The 17,885-nt window shown below is 41.0% G+C and overlaps 1 protein-coding gene across 2 annotated transcripts in view; it reads right to left on the bottom strand.

Moving 5' to 3' along the window:
- The window catches only part of LOC126281589 (cholinesterase 1-like), a 183,111-nt gene extending 166,766 nt beyond the window's left edge, over positions 1 to 16,345 (bottom strand). Inside the window, exon 1 of one of the 2 annotated variants that reach the window (XM_049980673.1) lies at positions 16,246 to 16,345. In XM_049980673.1, coding sequence (XP_049836630.1) covers positions 16,246 to 16,299 — 54 coding nt within the window. In that variant the 5' untranslated portion in view covers positions 16,300 to 16,345. The remainder of the gene's footprint in view (positions 1 to 16,245) is intronic. The other variant, XM_049980674.1, reaches the window with a different exon arrangement.
- Positions 16,346 to 17,885: the final 1,540 nt, after the last annotated feature.

Below are 17,885 nucleotides of genomic sequence, written 5' to 3'. Positions count from 1 at the left end.
AAGCAAACTGTTGATATGAGAGGGGGAAAAAAATTAAAAGATTAAAAATTGTTGACCGGACAGGGTCGGTTAATTAAAACTGAAATAAAAAATTTGCAGGTATACTATGGGCATGCAATTAGGAGAAATAAAAAAAAATCTGGAGACAATGAAGAGAGATGTTTGGGTCATATTCTTCCATAAGTCCACTACTTCTGATAAGCAATGTCATGGGTTGTGTCCTCAGGACAAAATTTGTGGTGCAAATACAATAGGGCTCAAGCAACTGGAGAACCTTATTCTCACCAGTATTCTCTTCCTGCTGCTGTTATTACAGCAATTAAACCTATTTTCAGAGAGTTAGCTCATCCTGACCTTCTAAGGAAATGTCTGCATGGGCAGACACAGAACCCAAATGAATGTTTCAGCAGCATAAGTTGGAACGGCCTTACTAAAACTGTATTTGTAGGCATGAATGCAATGAAGCTAGGAGTTTATGATGCTGTTATTACATTCAGTTGTGGTAATATTGTAAAGTGTTGGGTACTGAAAAAGCTGAGAATTAATCGTGTTGAAAATATGATCACTGAGCTGCAACATTGCGATAAAATGACGATAGAAGATGCAGACAACCCAAGAAGGCAAGACAAACATCCAGGAAGGTGAAAAAGAAGCTGGAAGACCTGCTAGAGGCCACAGAAGGGCCATCATATGCATCAGGACAGTTTTAATTAACTGTAAGCAACAAATAAATTTTTTTTTTTAAAGTCAGTTTCCCGAGTGGTTCTGGGCGCTTCAGTCTGGGACTACCCGACTGCTACAGTCGCAAGTTCGAACGCTGCCTCGGGCGTGGGTGTGTGTGATGTCCCTAGGTTGGTTAGGTTTAAGTAGTTCTAAGTTCTAGGGGACTGATGACCTCAAATGTTAAGTCCCATACTGCTCAGATCCATTTGAACCATTAAGGTCCAGCATCAAATAGTTTTTTCACAAATGGGTCAAATACTTGCCTACATTAACATGTGTTAGATAGACAGAGTGTGGTCCCTTAAGAGTCCATACGTTATGTAACGGAATTTAAAAATATACAGAATTTTACTCACGATTAAACGCTGAACTTGGAGCATTAACTATATCCACCAAGCAGCTGTAACATATTATGTTCAATATGCAGTATTCATAATATTTATAAATGCTCAACAAAAGACAAATTCATGTCTCACAGCAACAAAAACTGTAGAAAATGCCGAAAACAGCTTATGGCGGTCTGTATTGCACGTTTGTACATGTGACTCTAAAATCGTTCACCAGACTGCAACACCGACCATGAAACATCATGTGTGTTTAGGTATACTATCCCGCATCTCCCGTGGCCTGGACACAATATCGCAGAACACGAAGAGCGCTCTTTCTACAATCTCAAGAAAACTGAGGTGACAAAATTCATGGAATACATCCTAATACCGTTCGGACCTTCTTTAGCCGACGGATTGCAGCAACTCTACGTGGCACGCACTCAACAAGTCGTTGGGGCCATGCTGCCTATAATTGTGAAAGTGCTGCCACTGTAAGTAAGCTGTTTAGGTTTTTATATTGGTAACGCCACGTAGCACTCTGTATAAAAATCACTGACTGTGCTGTGTGCAGTCTGTAGCTAGTTGAAATTGTTGGAATATTCGCTATTGTAGTGTTGGGAAGCTGGATGGGAACAGCGCGTAGCGTTGCGCAGTTGGAGGTGAGCCGCTAGCAGTGGTGGATGTGGGGAGAGAGAGAGAGATGGCAGAATAATGAGAGCGGTCGATCACGACGTGTGTCCGTCAGAAAGAGGAAATTTGTAAGACTGGATGTCATGAACTGATATATATTATCACTTTTGAACACTATTGAGGTAAATACATTGTTTGTTCTCTACAAAAATCTTTCATTTGCTAACTATGCCTTCAGAAGTTAGAATCTTTTATACAGCTGGTAGTATTGGCGCTCGCTGTATTGCAGTAGTTCGAGTAACGAAGATTTTTGTGCGGTAAGCGATTCATGAAAGGTACAGATTATTTTTATTCAGGGCCATTCTGTTGTGGGAATTATTGAAAGTCAGATTGCGTGACGCTAGAAATATTGTGTGTCAGTTTAGTCAGAATAAGTAAAGAGAGAAATGTCTGAGTACGTTCAGTTTTGCTCAGCTCCTTGAAAATTGAATAACAAAAAGGTTTACCAGCACACTCATTTAATAAATTTTCTAAGGGTACCTGTGCGTTAGCACTGACAGTTCTACGCAAACGTCGCTGCTCTGTGTCGTCAAGTGAAGGCCGAAGGTCACTGTGTTGTCCGTTGTGAGAAACAAAGAGTAAAATCTGGTATTCTCTGCACAATCTTGACACTGCGGATCGTGGAACACTAGGTCCTCTTAACTATTTACGAAATGGAATGTCTCGTGCGTCTAGACCCAAGTACCATTCTGTGTGAGGCCATAATCAAGTGAGGCCATAATCAAATCGGAAACCTTTCCATACGAACCATCTCAGTAGAAATGGCTGCTCCGCCAATGCACTGCACTTTTATACCTAGTGTACGCGAACTTCCGCCATCTGTACATATCACTATCCCATGATTTTTGTCGCCTTGTTGTTGTTGTGGTCTTCAGTCCTGAGACTGGTTTGATGCAGCTCTCCATGCTACTGTACCCTGTGCAACCTTCTTCATCTCCCAGTACCTACTGCAGCCTACATCCTTCTGAATCTGCTTAGTGTATTCATCTCTTGGTCTCCCTCTACAATTTTTACTCTCCACGCTGCCCTTCAATACTAAATTGGTGATTCCTTGATGCCTCAGAACATGTCCTGCTAGCCTATCCCTTCTTCTAGTCAAGTTGTGCCACAAATTCCTCGTCTTCCCAATCCTATTCAATACCTCCTCATTAGTTATGTGATCTACCCATCTAATCTTCAGCCGGCCTGAGTGGACGAGCGGTTCTAGGCGCTACAGTCTGGAACCGCGCGGCCGCTACGCTCGCAGGTTGGAATCCTGCCTCGGATATGGATGTGTGGCATGTCCTTAGGTTAGTTAGGTTTGAGCAGTTCTAAGCTCTAGGTGACTGATGACCTCAGAAGTTAAGTCCCATAGTGCTCATAGCCATTTTTGAACCATCTAATCTTCAGCATTCTTCTGTAGCACCACATTTCGAGAGCTTCTATTCTCTTCTTGTCCAAACTATTTATCGCCAATGTTTGACTTCCATACATGACTACACTCCATATCAATACTTTCAGAAACGACTCCCTGACATTTAAATCTATACTCGATGTCACCTTAGTGTATAGTAAACTCAGTGAACTGCAAAATATGACACTGTTCGGAACCGGTCTTAACATACGTAAAGTAGTGTGAAACCACTTAACTCACAAGGTCTACTCTTGGGAGAGCTGGAAATAACATGGATTGGACATGATTGTGTACAACAACGTAATTTCTAATACGAAATTTAAAAATGATAATAACAGCAATGACACAGGATTGTTTAAGTATTCGTTCACGAAGTAAATTTTTTGCATAACGTTTTTATAATGGTATTTTTCTAATTTAATTCGTGATGGTTGCGAATAATTAAACTAATTATTTACAGAAAAATTGAAAAACTGGTATACGGTGGCTTTGGGGAAGATCAGCTATGGATCCCAGAGAGAAATAGGAACACGCGGTGCAATACTAACCCTACGACTTAGAAGACAGGTTGGTGAAAAAAGAAAGCATCCCTACCTTAATGATAACTATAGATTTAGTGAAAGCTTCTGACAATGTTAACTGACTAGAGACTTCGAAATTTTGAAAGTAGCCGACATAGACAGGGAACGAAACGTTATCTGCAATTTTCACGGAAACGGGAATGTACTTATAAGAATCGCGCATGAAAGGTGTTAGTAGTGAAAGAAGTGGTCGTGTGTCCCCGATGTTATTCAAACAGAACATTGAGCAAGCAATAAAGAAAATCAAGAAGATATTTCCTAATTGAAAGTTCAACCACAACTAATAAAATTTTTAGGTATGTTGTTGACACTGTAATTTGTCAGAGACGGCAAAAGGGCTTGGAAGCGCAATACTGAACAGTATGGAAAGCATCTATAAACGTAAAACAAAAGTAATGGATGTCATCGACATAAATCTTGTGTATCTGAGGGAATTAGATTAGGAAATGAGACACTAAATGTTGTATACAATGTAAACTATTTGGGCAGCAAAATGAGTGATGATAACTGGAGTAGACAGCCTTTATTTTTTTAGGTGCGTGTAGTGTCATATGATCCTCAAATACATTCTATTGCATATTCAGTTTAATTTCTATAATATATAGCGTAGAAGAGCATTAGATGTATAAATAATTTTTGCAATTCTCTTCATCAGTGGGCAGTAATTCAAGTAGCGTAATGCAGGTACTTTCTTTTTTGACAGAGGAGTCCAATGCGAGGACCCACTTGGCGCCCAAAGGTGGGGCAAGAGTATACCTCACAGGGGTATGTCAGAGGCGCTTGTGTATATGTTCATTTCGTAGCTAAGTTGTTGAGGAAGCTGGCGTCGTGCAACTTGCTGTCGTCCTCGAGGAGTTTCTTCCATCTACTGCGGTCTTGGGTGAGGTCCTGGCATTTGCCGCAGTCAATATTCATCATCATCAGTTATCTGCTGTATTAGCAGGTCCTTTGCCTCTCCGTTTTTTGCGATCCGTTGCTTCCTTCTTAAGGCTGCTGTATGCTGTACCGTCCATCATGTCATCCAGTCTCAGGAATCTCTTCCTTCCACGCTTTCTTTTCCCCCTTCTACATAACCTTCTAAAACTGTTTTTATCAGTCCGTCATTCTTTCTTAGTATATGCCCAATCCAATTTCTTTTTCTTCTCTTTATTACATCTTCTCAGTACCTCTTCATTTTTTACTCTGTCCATCCAACTTATTCTTTTCATCTTCTGCCATGTCCAGATCTCAAAAGCCTCCAGCCTTTCTCTGTCATTTTTCCTCATAGTCCATGTTTCAGCGCCATATAGAAGAACACTCCATACAAGACATTTGAAGAGTCTCTCTCTGAGTTCTCTATCCACACCGCTGCAGAAGATTCTTCTTTTCTTATAAAACGCCTCTTTTGCCATTGCTATCCTTGTTTTAATTTCTGTGGTGCACTTTCAGTCGGTGTCTATCCTGTCTCCAAGATACTTAAAATTTTGCACCTGTTCTAGTGTTTCTCAATTCAGCATAATATTTATTTACTTATTTCTTCCTAGTGCCAATACTTTTGTTCTATTTGTGTTAATTTTCATTCCATATTTTTTCCGTTAGATGCAATGATGTCCACCAAATCCTGTAATTCTTTTTCCCCTGTGGCTAGAAGGACCATATCATCAGCAAATCGCAAACACCCTACTCTTCTTCCTCCAATTTCTACGCCTTTGTCATCTAATGAGCATTGGTCAATCATATTTTCCAAGTAGAGGTTGAAACGAGTAGGTGATAAACAGCATCCTTGTCTTACTCCTTTTCCTAGTCTGATCCAGTTTGTACTTTCTCCTCTCACTTTAACTGAAACTTTTTAAGACATAATGAGTTTATAAGTCTTCTGGTTTTCCAGTCCACTCTCTTTTCCCTCATTATAGTCTCCTGCTTGTCCCAAACCACATTGCCAAATGCCTTTTCTAGATCGATGAAGCACATATATAGATCTCTTCCTTTTTCAATAAACCTTTCTCCTAAGATTCGTAGGAGCCCTATTGCATCTCTGGTGCCCGTATTCCGTCTAAAGCCAAACTGCTCCTCGCCAAGATTCTCCTCCATTATTTTTTCAAGTCTTTTATTAATTATTCTTAACATCACTTTGGCTGCAAGTGAAATGAGGCTGATTGTCCTGTGCTCGCTGCATTTCTTGGTTCCTCGTTTTTTTTCGGTAATGGAATCATTACTGTTGTAAGAAAGTCCTCAGGCCATTCACCACTGTCATATATTTTATTACATAACCTCAATATTCCTCTTATTCTATCGTGGTTCAAGCATTTTAGTATTTCTCCCGGTATTGTATCTGTACCTACCGCTTTGCCATTTTTCATTGCAGCAGTCAATATTAAATACCTTCATGCCTCGCTTGACGCTGTCTCTAAAGCACAAAACGGGTTTTCTAGGGGATCTCTTGGCCTGTGCCGTCACACTAAGTAGTGTGCATCGTGGAAGACGGGAGTGGTCCATACATTGTTTTTAGGCTGATGTTGACCGGATGTGAGTAGAGCCTGAAATAGTGTTCCACACATCACTGCATTTGTCAGTTACGATCTTTGGTGACTGTTGTACCGTTTTCTTTAAGTAGGGCAGTCTTGCTACCGGTGGGCCCAACGACCCTTTTTGCATCCCAATTCGAGTATAATTATCTACTTTTGCAAATATATATCATAACTTTGCAGAACGATATGAAGTGGGACAAGCATGTAATGGCAGTTGTGGGAAAGGCGGATAGTCGCCTTCGGTTCATTGGTAGAATTTTGGGAAGATGTTTATCTGTAAAGGAGACCGCTTATAAAACAATATTACGACTTATTCTTGAATACTGCTCGAGTGTTTGGGATCCCTATCAGGTGGGGTTGAGGGAGGACATAGAAGCAATTCAGAGGCGGGCTGCTAGATTTGTTACTGGTTGGTTTGATCATCAGGCGAGTGTTACGGAAATGCTTCAGGAAGTCGGGTGGGAGTCTCTAGAGGAAAGCAGGCGTTCTTTTCGTGAATCGCTACTGAGGAAATTTAAAGAACCAGGATTTGAGGCTGACTGCAGTACAATTTTACTGCCACCAACTTACATTTCGCGGAAAGACCGCAAAGACAAGATAAAAGAGATTATGGCTCATTCTATTTGGGAGTGGAACAGGGAGAGAAGATACTATTTGTGGTACGAGGTACCCTCCGCCACGCACCGTATGGTGGATTGCGGAGTATGTACGTTGATGTAGATGTAGAACTGTCACGTGGATAGTTTCGACCATCTCACAAACTTGGTCGATTCAGTCATGAGAATGCGAAGTCAAAATATAAGAGCTTCTACACCTTCATTTTTTCTGAAAACCACAGTCAGCTACATCGCAGAGGGTGCTTCCCATAATAACAAGGTTTTTTTCAGTTACATCCACTTATGGGGAAAGGGAAGAATGATTGTTTAAATACTGCTGGGCATTGTTTAAATACTGCTACGCACAATGTAATTAGTCAAACTTTATCTTAAAGGTTTCTGTGAAAGAGATACGTGCGGGAGTAATATGCCCCTAGATTCTTCACCTGAAGGTAGTTGCTGAAACTTCATGTTTTCAGCGGATAGCCCTCGTCTATCTACAAGCGTCTGCCAGTCCATTTCTCGCAACGTCATCGAGACACGCTCTGATGCGTCGAACAAACCTGCCATTACCTGTACTTCTCGGTATCTGTTTAATATCCTTCGTTAATCCTACCTGATATGGGCCTCCACCGCGATGTCGCCAAACACGGATGCGGCCATCATGATGCTGTAAACAGAACCTGGGTTCATCCGAAAAAATGACGTTTTGCCATTCGTGCAAGTAGGTTCGTCGTTGAGTACACCATCGCAGGCGCTCCTGTCTGTGATGCAGCGTCAAGGGTAACCGCAGCTATGATCTCCGAGCTGATAGTCCATGTGGCTGCAAACGTCGTCGAATGTTCGTGCAGATGGTTGTTGCCTTGCAAACGTCCCCATCCGTTGACTGAGGGATCGAGACATGGCTGCAGAATACGTTACAGCCATGCGGATAAGATGCTTGTCACCTCGACTGCTAGTGACGCGAGGCCGTTGGGATCCATCACGGCGTTCCGTACTACCCTCCCGAACCCACCGGTTCCATATTCTGCTAATAGTCATTGGTTCTCGACCAACGCGAGCAGCAGTGTCGCTATACGATAAACGGAAATCGCGATAGGCTACAATCCGACCTTTATCGAAGTCAGAAAAGTGATGGTACGCATTTCTCCTCCTTACACGAGGCATCACAACGAAGTTGCACCAGGCAACGCCCGCCGACTGCTGTTCGTGTATGAGAAATCGGTTGGAAACTTTCCTCATGTCAGCACATTGTAGGTGTCGCCACCGGCCCCAATCTTGTTGTGAAAGCACTGAAAAACTAATCATTTGCATATCACAGCATCTTCTTCCTGTCAGTTAAATTTCGCGTCTGTAGCACGTCATCTTCGTGGTGTAGCAATTTTAATGGCCAGTAGTGTATGAATTGATCGATTCCAACTGTCACTCATTGACAGTCGTAGGATATTATGTTTCTTCTCTTTGTGAACTACACATTTTTAAATTTCTAAAAATTTAAAACAAGTTTAAAATGTTGAGTCACGGTATGGGTGTATTTTGAGAACAGTGCTCGGTGTCGAACTTGAAGTACAACCAATGGGTACCTACCCAGGACAGCAAACAATGACGTTCTGCTGACTCTCTCAGGAAACCTATTCACCCGACTAGTAGTTGGGGCATGAGTAAAATATGTGAACCACAAGAATTAACATTTTCGGTTCGGGCGCCTGTATACGCTCTGATGCTTGTTCACGTTGTTGAATGTATCAGCGACGTCTGTTACGTGGCAGGCCATGGGAAGTGTCCTAAAACCTATATATGCGACGTTGTGTAATGTCCCGGGCGGAAAGCCATCTGGGTAGCTCTGCGGATGTATGGACAAGAAATTCCGTACGTCAGATACAGCAGTGTACTGTGGATCATAATTTCAAAGCAATGGAAAAAATAGAAAAGTTACCTAGTCAACAAATTTGAGCTAGTAGGTTGGCTGTAGTAATGCTCGGACTCTTACGTTCCGCTCATAGAGGGTTGTACTTCACGCCGAACTAACCGTTCCCGCTTAGTCGCGAGAGGAGAGACTTCTCTTTTTGCGTGAAGTATGTATAATTTGCACACGCGATGAAATTCTGAAACGGAAAGTACAGCAAAAGTATGTACGGAAGACCGGGGGAAGTTAACAAGCGTGAGGGATGACTGATCACTCAGTTTAAATTCGTATTTTACGAGGGTCACTCCAAAAGAAATGCACACTATTTTTTTTAATCCATCTTTTATTCTACATGTTTGAAAGTTTTCAGTGCGTAGATACATTCTTTAGGAACAATATTTTCATTTCACCACATAATTTCCATCCCTGTCAACTTGGACCAGCGCCCGTATACCCGCATGGTAAAATTCTGGGCCAACCTGTTGGAGCCACTGCTTGGCAGCGTGCACAAGGGAGTCATCATCTTCAGACCTTGTTCCACGAAGAGAGTGTTTCAGTTTCCTAAAGATATGATTGCCACATGGAGCCAGGTCAGGACTGTAAGGCGGGTGTTTCACTGTTGTCCATCCGAGTTTTGTGATCGCTTCCATGGTTTTTTGACTGACATGTGGCCGTCCATTGTCGTGCAACAGCAAAACATCCTGCTTTTGCCGATGTGGTCGAAAACGACTCATTCGTGCTTGGAATTTCTTCAGTGTCGTCACATATGCATCAGAATTTATGGTGGTTCACTTGGCATGCAGTCCACAAGCTTTAGTCCTTCGGAATCGAAAAACACCGTAGCCATAACTTTTCCAGCAGAAGGTGCGGTTTTGAATTTTTATTCTTGGGCGAATTTGCATGATACCACTCCATTGATTGCCTCTTCGGCTCTGGTGAAAAATGATGGACCATGTTTCATCACCTGTCACAATTCTACCAAGAAATTCATCTCCACCATTCTCGTATTGTTCCAAAAGTTTGCTGCATACCGTTTTTCTTGTTTCCTTGGAAGCCACTGTCAACGTCCTGGGAACCCACCTGGCAGAAACCTTTTTTAACGCCAATACTTTCAGTATTCTGCAAATACTTCCTTCCCCTATCCCAACGTAGCATGACAATTCGTTCACTGTGATGCGTCTGTCAGCAGTCACCAATTCGTTAACTCTCTGCACGTTGTCTGGAGTGTGTGCTGTACGAAGCCTGCCGCTGCGAGGACAATCCTCAATATTGCTGTGCCCACTTTCATCACGTAACCTGCGTGCCCGCCGACTAACTGTACTGGGATCGACAGCAGCATCTCCATACACCTTTTTCAACCTCTAGTGGATGTTTCTCACTGTCTCGTTTTCACAGCATAGGAATTCTATGCCAGCACGTTGCTTCTGACGAACGTCAAGTGTAGCAACCATCTTGAAGAAATGCTGTGACGGCGCCACTTACGAGAACAGGTTGAACTAAGTTTGAAAACAAACGGGAAGGATGTATCTACACACGGTAAAACTTTTACACATGCAGAAGGAAAACTTTATACTTTCAAAAATAGTGTGCATTTCTTTTGGAGAATCCTCGTATGTAACGCTATCGTACAGACAATACAAATGCTTCACTCTGTCAGGCAGTAGAAACTCGCTTAGTGAAACTACTGTCATCAGTTCACTGTGTGTTTAGTAATTTTTGTGTACACTGCAGGACGTATTATGGCTCTGAAGACATTCGACATAACATTTCGCGAAATAACTAATAATGTATTTGGTTATTCTTTGTTGTACATGACAAAGCAGACAATATGTGTATCATAGTCACTGTTTATTTATGTCTGTTGCTGTTAATCCTATTAAAAAATTACTTTTAACGTAGCCGATTGGAAAGTTGACTATTGCAAAGCAACTACGATCGCTAATGCAACGAATGCGAAATCGAACGTTATGATTGCTTTGTGTTTAATGGGAATTATTTGTTGCAGTGAAAACCTTGCATCATGTTCTGGTTACGACAATGCCAAAACTGAAAATGCTCCTCCTCAGGTTGCAACACCTAAAGGCCAACCCACAGAAAGTCCTGATTAAGCTTCTAATGAAAATTTGTTGGAACAATTTGAATAACCACGGCCTTCAACATTCTGCAGCAACTAAAGGTCAACCCGCAGAAACTTCTGATTGATCTTCTGGTAAACATCAGGTAGAGCAACATGAAGAACCATAACCAACAAATCCTGCTTCCATTAAGGCAAAACGTTGCCGAAGTGTTTTAGATTTTAAGTCATTATCTGCAGAAAGTCCATGTGTGAAAAACGAAAAAGTCACAGAACACAGAATGTAAATGTTTTCACAACGTGATGTGGGGTGATAAGGAAGCACACATTGTGAAACAAAAACTCTTGAACAACAACTAAAACATCTATTGGCAGTGTACTTCAGTGCTCTGTGATCCTTAACAAGAAGACTGAATTGAGTGAAAATACTGCGCATGTTGGGATGAGAAAAACTGAGACAATGAAGGAGGAAATTTAGTGTCTGATCTCTGTTGATGCAGAGAGTGATGTAGAGTTAAATCAGTTTTTATCATTCTTTCAATATTGACTGTTCAATAAAATAAAGATAGCAATGCTTAATTAATTAAAATGCTGAATGAGATTTTCACTCTGCAGCGGAGTGAGCGCTGATACGAAACTTCCTTGCAGATTAAAACTGTGTGCCCGACCGAGACTCGAACTCGGGACCTTTACCTTTCGCGGGAAAGTGCTCTACCATCTGAGCTACCGGAGAACGACTCACGCCCGCTCCTCTCAGCTTTACTTCTGCCAGTATCTCGTCTCCTACCTTCCAAACTTTACAGAAGCTCTCCTTTTACAAGCACTGTTGTTTTCCTGCCCTGTAGTTACAGTAATCTTGCCTCGGTAGTGGGCTTGGTGACGTTTTCGTATTATCTTCTAAAATTATCAAAATAATTATGATTCTATTATGCCATAAAAATTTTCAGCTATGTATCATACAATAAGAGATCATTTTAATACATGCAAAGAATATCAAACTGTCTCCAAAAAGAATTTATTAACAATGGTTTACCGGTAACTTGCCCTGGCCTCCTCTACCTGAATACAAATCCTGTAGTACTATTTAATCAAATCTTAATTGTTGTTGTTTTAATCAATGCACTTTTCGAAAAATGAATAAGAAAATAAAAGAGCACAATGAAATACTTATTTACGATAGAACAATATGTTTCGAAGGAAGGGATATTAGAGACAAGTGTCCCTCTGACGACGTGTTTATTAGAGCTAGCGAACACGTTCGGAAATTCGAAGAAAGGATAAAGAAATCGTCTGGCCCTTCTGAAAGCAATCGTCGTAGGATTTAATTCAGGTGAGTTAGGGAAATCACGGAAAACCTTAATTTGCATGACTGAACGGGATTATGAACAACCATCGTCTCGAACGCGAATTCAGTGTCTTATCACCACCCTCTTTTCTCAATGATATGTGTCGAACAATTTGATAAAGTAGATCAATTTGTTTCGTGAAAACCTGTAAAATTTAACTTCTAGTCATTATCATGGTGATTCGACACACTTGCATGGCAGCTGCAGTATGTCGTTAAGCTCAAGTAGTGTAACATTTGATTTATATTTATACAATTACGGCGTTAATAGATATCTACAGTATAAATACGCAAACGAGAACGGCTTTTTCATGTGTTTAGTTGGCTATAAATAATAACCTCAAGCAAAAAGAAGTAATGAGAAAACGAAGAGCAACAGATAAATGTACATAGTGACGTATATTAATCCTGTTTATCTGCTTCCACAGTCAAGGTTACAACGAAAGAGACTTCCGTGATGCTTGAAAGTCAGCTGTGTAACAAATTGCAATTGATTTCTGTCAACCTGAAAAAATCCTTAAAAAAATTAAGTGTGTTCGTTCCATCGTAGAGCCGGACAATATATCTCGAGACATCAACTGGATATGATTACATTCTTAAAAATTCGATAACTGATTGGAAAGTAAGGCATGAATTCCTTTCCAAACATGAAATCTTTGCGTGGTCTCAAAAATATTTTGGAGAAATATTCGACTGTTGAAAACGTAGAAGATAGGAGGATATACGTCGAAAATCTGTCGAAATGAACTTTAATGCTTCCGAAAATGGTTCTCCACGCTTCTGGAAAACAAAAAGCCCTTAATTTTGCGTTTTCAGACAAACATGACACCACTGAAGGTGATATTTATTTTCGACAAGAATTATGAAAGGTAGAGTATCAACAATTGAAACAGTTATACCTCAGAAAAAATTTCGTACTGTGTTCGATTTTTCGCCATACCAAACTCATCGTTTTGACTTCTGCAATGTTTAAATGAAATAAGTAATTAACATGGTCAAAAATTCCTGGAGACCAATTCTCAACAAATATTTTTTCTGCTGGTATTTTTAATGCTTCAGTTTGGTACTAGAGTCGTCCTTTGTTGTCTGCCTGGAGACAGCAAAGGACTTGGAAGAGCAGTTGAACGGAATGGACAGTGTACTGAAAGGATGATATAAGATGAACATCAACAAAAGCAAAACGAGGATAATGGAATGTAGTCGAATTAAGTCGGGTAATTCTGAGGGAATTAGATTTGGAAATGAGACACTTAAAGTCGTAAAGGAGTTTTGCAATTTGGGGAGCAAAATAACTGATGATGGTCGAAGTAGAGAGGATATAACATGTAGACTAGCAATGGCAAGGAAAGCGTTTCTGTGGAAGAAAAATTTGTTAACATCGAGTATAGATTTAAATGTTAGGAACTCGTTTCTGTATGGAGTGTAGCCATGTATGGAAGTGAAACATGGACGATAAATAATTTAGACAAGAAGAGAATAGAAGCTTTCGAAATGCGGTGCTACAGAAGAATGCTGAAGATTAGATGGGTAGATCACATAACTGATGAGGAGGTATTGAATAGAATTGGGGAGAAGAGGAGCTTGTGGCACAACTTGACTAGACGAAGGGGTCGGTTGTTAGGACATGTTTGAGACATCGAGGGATCACCAGTTTAGCATTGGAGGGCAGTGTGGAGGGTAAAAATTGTAGAGGGAGACCAAGAGATGAATACAATAAGCAGATTCAGAAGGATGTAGGCTGCGGTAGGTACTGGGAGATGAAGAAGCTGCATCAAACCAGTCTCAGGACTGAAGACCACAACAACAACAACATTTCGTTGTGTATGTTGGGTCGGAACTAACTTGCTTGATCATTTGGACTGAGTGTTTAAAAGAATCATGATTTCTTATATTACAGACATGTTCCCTAAACAAATTTGCCAGCAAAATTGTGCATCATATTTTGATTCTTTGGTTGAATGAATTGATTAAACTAAAGTTATCTGTTACATTTTCATTCTGAAGAGCCATTATAAGACAAATCTTACATGGGCCAGAACACCAAATAAGTAAGTAAGAAATTTAAGAACCTTAATGAAAGTAGTGTACACTGATTGTTATATATGACCATATTGCAGAGTAGATGCGCATCGTTTAGTGACTTTTGCCAGAATCACAAATTTTTAATCGTAACTGTTTACTTTTATTGTGTCACTTCCCAGCATTGTAGGGTTTACAGATAATAGCAACCGTTTATTTGGCTGACACTTCCACGGTGCATTATCTGAGTCACAAGAGCAACCCGTTACAGTATGAGAATCAGATATTGACAGAGCTTTGGCAGGACTGCGATCAAATCAAGCAGAACGAATAGATTAATATGCCTGTGAAGTCAGTGACATTAGTGACATACCATCAATCACTCGAAGATAGCAAGAGCAGATAAACACGAGAACAGTCGTACAATTACCTTCACAGCTCATGCTTTCAAGACTCTGGAAGAAAGAGTATACATAAGAATGGAAAAGAAATATTAGAATCTATCAGTGACGACAAGTTTGACTTTAGAAAAGACAAATGCACTTGCCGGCAGTTCTGGCTTCAGTTTGGCTTAGTATCTTGAGAAAAGTTAAGACATGTTCGTATAATTTGTAGACTTAGAGAAAGTTTTTCACCATGTATAATGGTGCCACGTATTTGTCTTCATAAAAATAAAGATAAGCTACAGAGAAAGACCGTTCATGTACAATACGAGTATGTATGGGAACCAAGATGGAAAAATGATGATAGAAGGCCAAGAAAGAAGTGTGCGGACGAAAAAGTATGCAACACGCTGTATCTTTGTCCCCTCTTGTTGAGCTTGTACATCGAACAAACAGTGACGGTAATAAAAGTAAATTGCAGGATTTAGAACCCAGGATGAAAGGAAATTAATGATAAGACTTGCTGTTCTCAGTGAGTGGAAGGAAGAATTGCTGGACCTGTTGAAGGATACGAATAGTCTTATGAGCACAAAACACAGACTGAGAGCAAACTAAGGAAAGACGAAAGTAGTGAGGAAATGCATAAATAAAATCAGCGATAAACTTAACATCAAAATGGGGGAACATGAAGTGGATGAATTGAAGGAATTCTGCTACCTGGGAAGATAAATTACCTGTGACGGACTGATCAAGGAGGATATAAGAAGCATATTAACATTACAGGACATTACTCGCTAGAAAAAGTCTGTTAGGACCAATAAGAAGCCTTTGTTTGAAGGAGAAATTTCTTGGAATACATGTTTAAGACACAACACTGGATGTAAGTGAATTGTGAAAATGCAGAAGAGAAAATAATCGAAGCATTTGGGATGTGGTGCTATAGAACGATGTTCAAAGTTAGATGGATTGGTAAGATGAGGAACGAGAATCGTCGTGGAAGAAAAGTGGAAAACAATGACAAGAAGAATAGACAGTATGGTATGAGGTGCTAAGACGTCAATGAATTACTTCCTTTGTAGCAGAGGGAACTATGGAGGTTACAAAATGCAGGATAAGACAGATGCTGAAAATATTCAACATATAAATGACGACTTTGGGTCAAAGTGGTAGTTGAGCTGCACGTAGCCATGATAGTGTTGTTCATAGGCAGCAGTGAAGTGCTCTGAAATACTAACGTCAAGTAAGTGTAGCACACGGGCGTCCATTGCCAGTTCCATAATCCTTGAACTCTTACATGAAATACCTGTGGAGAATGACACCACTGTGATAAAAAAATTTAGAATGCAATGATTCTACGGATTTATCTTCGGACAGAAAATACATTTTAAATTTCTGTAATGCATGGACAAACGCTGACAACTTTTTATCAGACCGCAGTTGTGTGATCGGTCCAGTATAAGTGATACAGACTTCGGGCCTGGTAACACAGTGTTCAGATAATGCTGTACCCGTAACACTGTTCTCTGGAATATTTTTCGTTAATCTTCACAGTCTGGCTGTAGTGAAAGAACGTACCCTTACAAACATCAAAGTAAAACTCAACAATGAAACATCGTTTCTGTGAGATTGAACGAAACTTTTCACCGCATACTTGGACCGATATCTTATTTTGTAAATACATAAACGTTCTCTGGCTCACCGCATAAACGCAGAGGGCTATCAAAAGTCCGAACACTGCAGCGTATCCGATCATGGCTGGATGCGTGCCAAGTGGGTTGAAGACAGGAGAAGGTGTCAGTGACTGCTGTCTCTCCAGCGCAGGCATATAAAGGAAATCAGTTATCTTTGCCTTGAAGCTATGATGACAGTTCAAACACATTATATTTAATTATGTGATCAGAGGGCTATACAACTTCGGATAGCCACCTGGTCTGCAGATAACCTTATCAGAACGTGCACCATCGTTTACGGCAGCTGATAATATTTCACTACCGTGGGCTAATGTTTCCGGTACTTACGCTGTTCTTAAATCGTCTGAGCAGTTTTTCACTCCTTGTTATCAACTTCCTCTGAAGAGTACAGATCTTATAAGCACTGGAAACGTCAATAATCATTATGGAGTTAAATAACTCTTTGTTCGAAATGCGTTACTCATGACTGAATATTATTATTGTATTTTTTCCTTTGCAGGATACAACAATTTGTATTTTTCGCTACAGCACAACCTTGTAGTAACACAGTTGCGTCGTCCTCACTTGGTGAAGACGACGCAAAATTCTGGAGGGGGGGGGGGGGGGGAGGCAGAATGGACCGGTAGACAGACTTACACTGACGAAGCATAGCACTTTGTCCACTTGTTTCTCTCGATGGCGACGTGCAAGTATAGCTCGCTAAATAATGTGGTTAGGGAGAAAGATAATGTAAATTTTTCAGAACGAATGTACACTACTGGCCATTAAAATTGCTACACCAAGAAGAAATGCAGATGACAAACAGGTATTCATAGGACATATATACTATAACTGAATGCGATTACATTTTCACGCAATTTGGATGCATAGATCCTGAGAAATCAGCACCCAGAACAACTACCATTGGCCGTAATAACGGCCTTGATACGCCTGGGCATTAAGTCAAACAGAGCTTGGGTGGCGTGTACAGGTACAGCTGCCCACAAAGCTTCGACACGATACCACAGTTCATCAAGAGTAGTGACTGGCGTATTGTGACGAGGCAGTTGCTCGGCCACCATTGACCAGACGTTTCCAGTTGGTGAGAGATATGGAGAATGTGCTGGCCAGGGCAGCAATCGAACATTTTCTGTATCCAGAAAGGCTCGTACTGGACCTGCAACATGTGGTCGTAACACATCGGAATTGTAATGTCCACTGTTCAAAGTGCCGCCAATTCGAACAAGAGGTGACCGAGACATGTAACCAATGGCACCCGATACCATCACGCCGGATGAACGCCAGTATGGTGATGACGAATACACTCTTCCAGTGGGCATTCACTGCGATGTCGCCAAACACGGATGCGACCATCATGATGCTGTAATCAGAACCTGGATTCATCCGAAAAAATTACGTTTTGCCATTCGTGCACCCAGGTTTGTCGTTGAGTACACCATAGCAGGCGCTCCTGTCTGTAACTGCAGCCATGGTCTCCGAGCTGGTAGTCCATGCTGCTGCAAACGTCGTCGAACTGTTCGTGCAGATGGTTGTTGTCTTGCAAACGTCCCAGTCTGTTGACTCAGGGATCGAGACGTGGTTGCACGACCTGTTACAGCCATGCAGATAAGATACCTTGTAAGTAGGTTTTCTTATTGGTAACGCCACA

The sequence above is a fragment of the Schistocerca gregaria genome, chromosome 7, assembly GCF_023897955.1.
Source record: "Schistocerca gregaria isolate iqSchGreg1 chromosome 7, iqSchGreg1.2, whole genome shotgun sequence".
NCBI lineage: Eukaryota > Metazoa > Arthropoda > Insecta > Orthoptera > Acrididae > Schistocerca > Schistocerca gregaria.
Note: the sequence above shows the minus strand (reverse complement) of the source record. Positions and strands in the feature narration are given on the sequence as shown.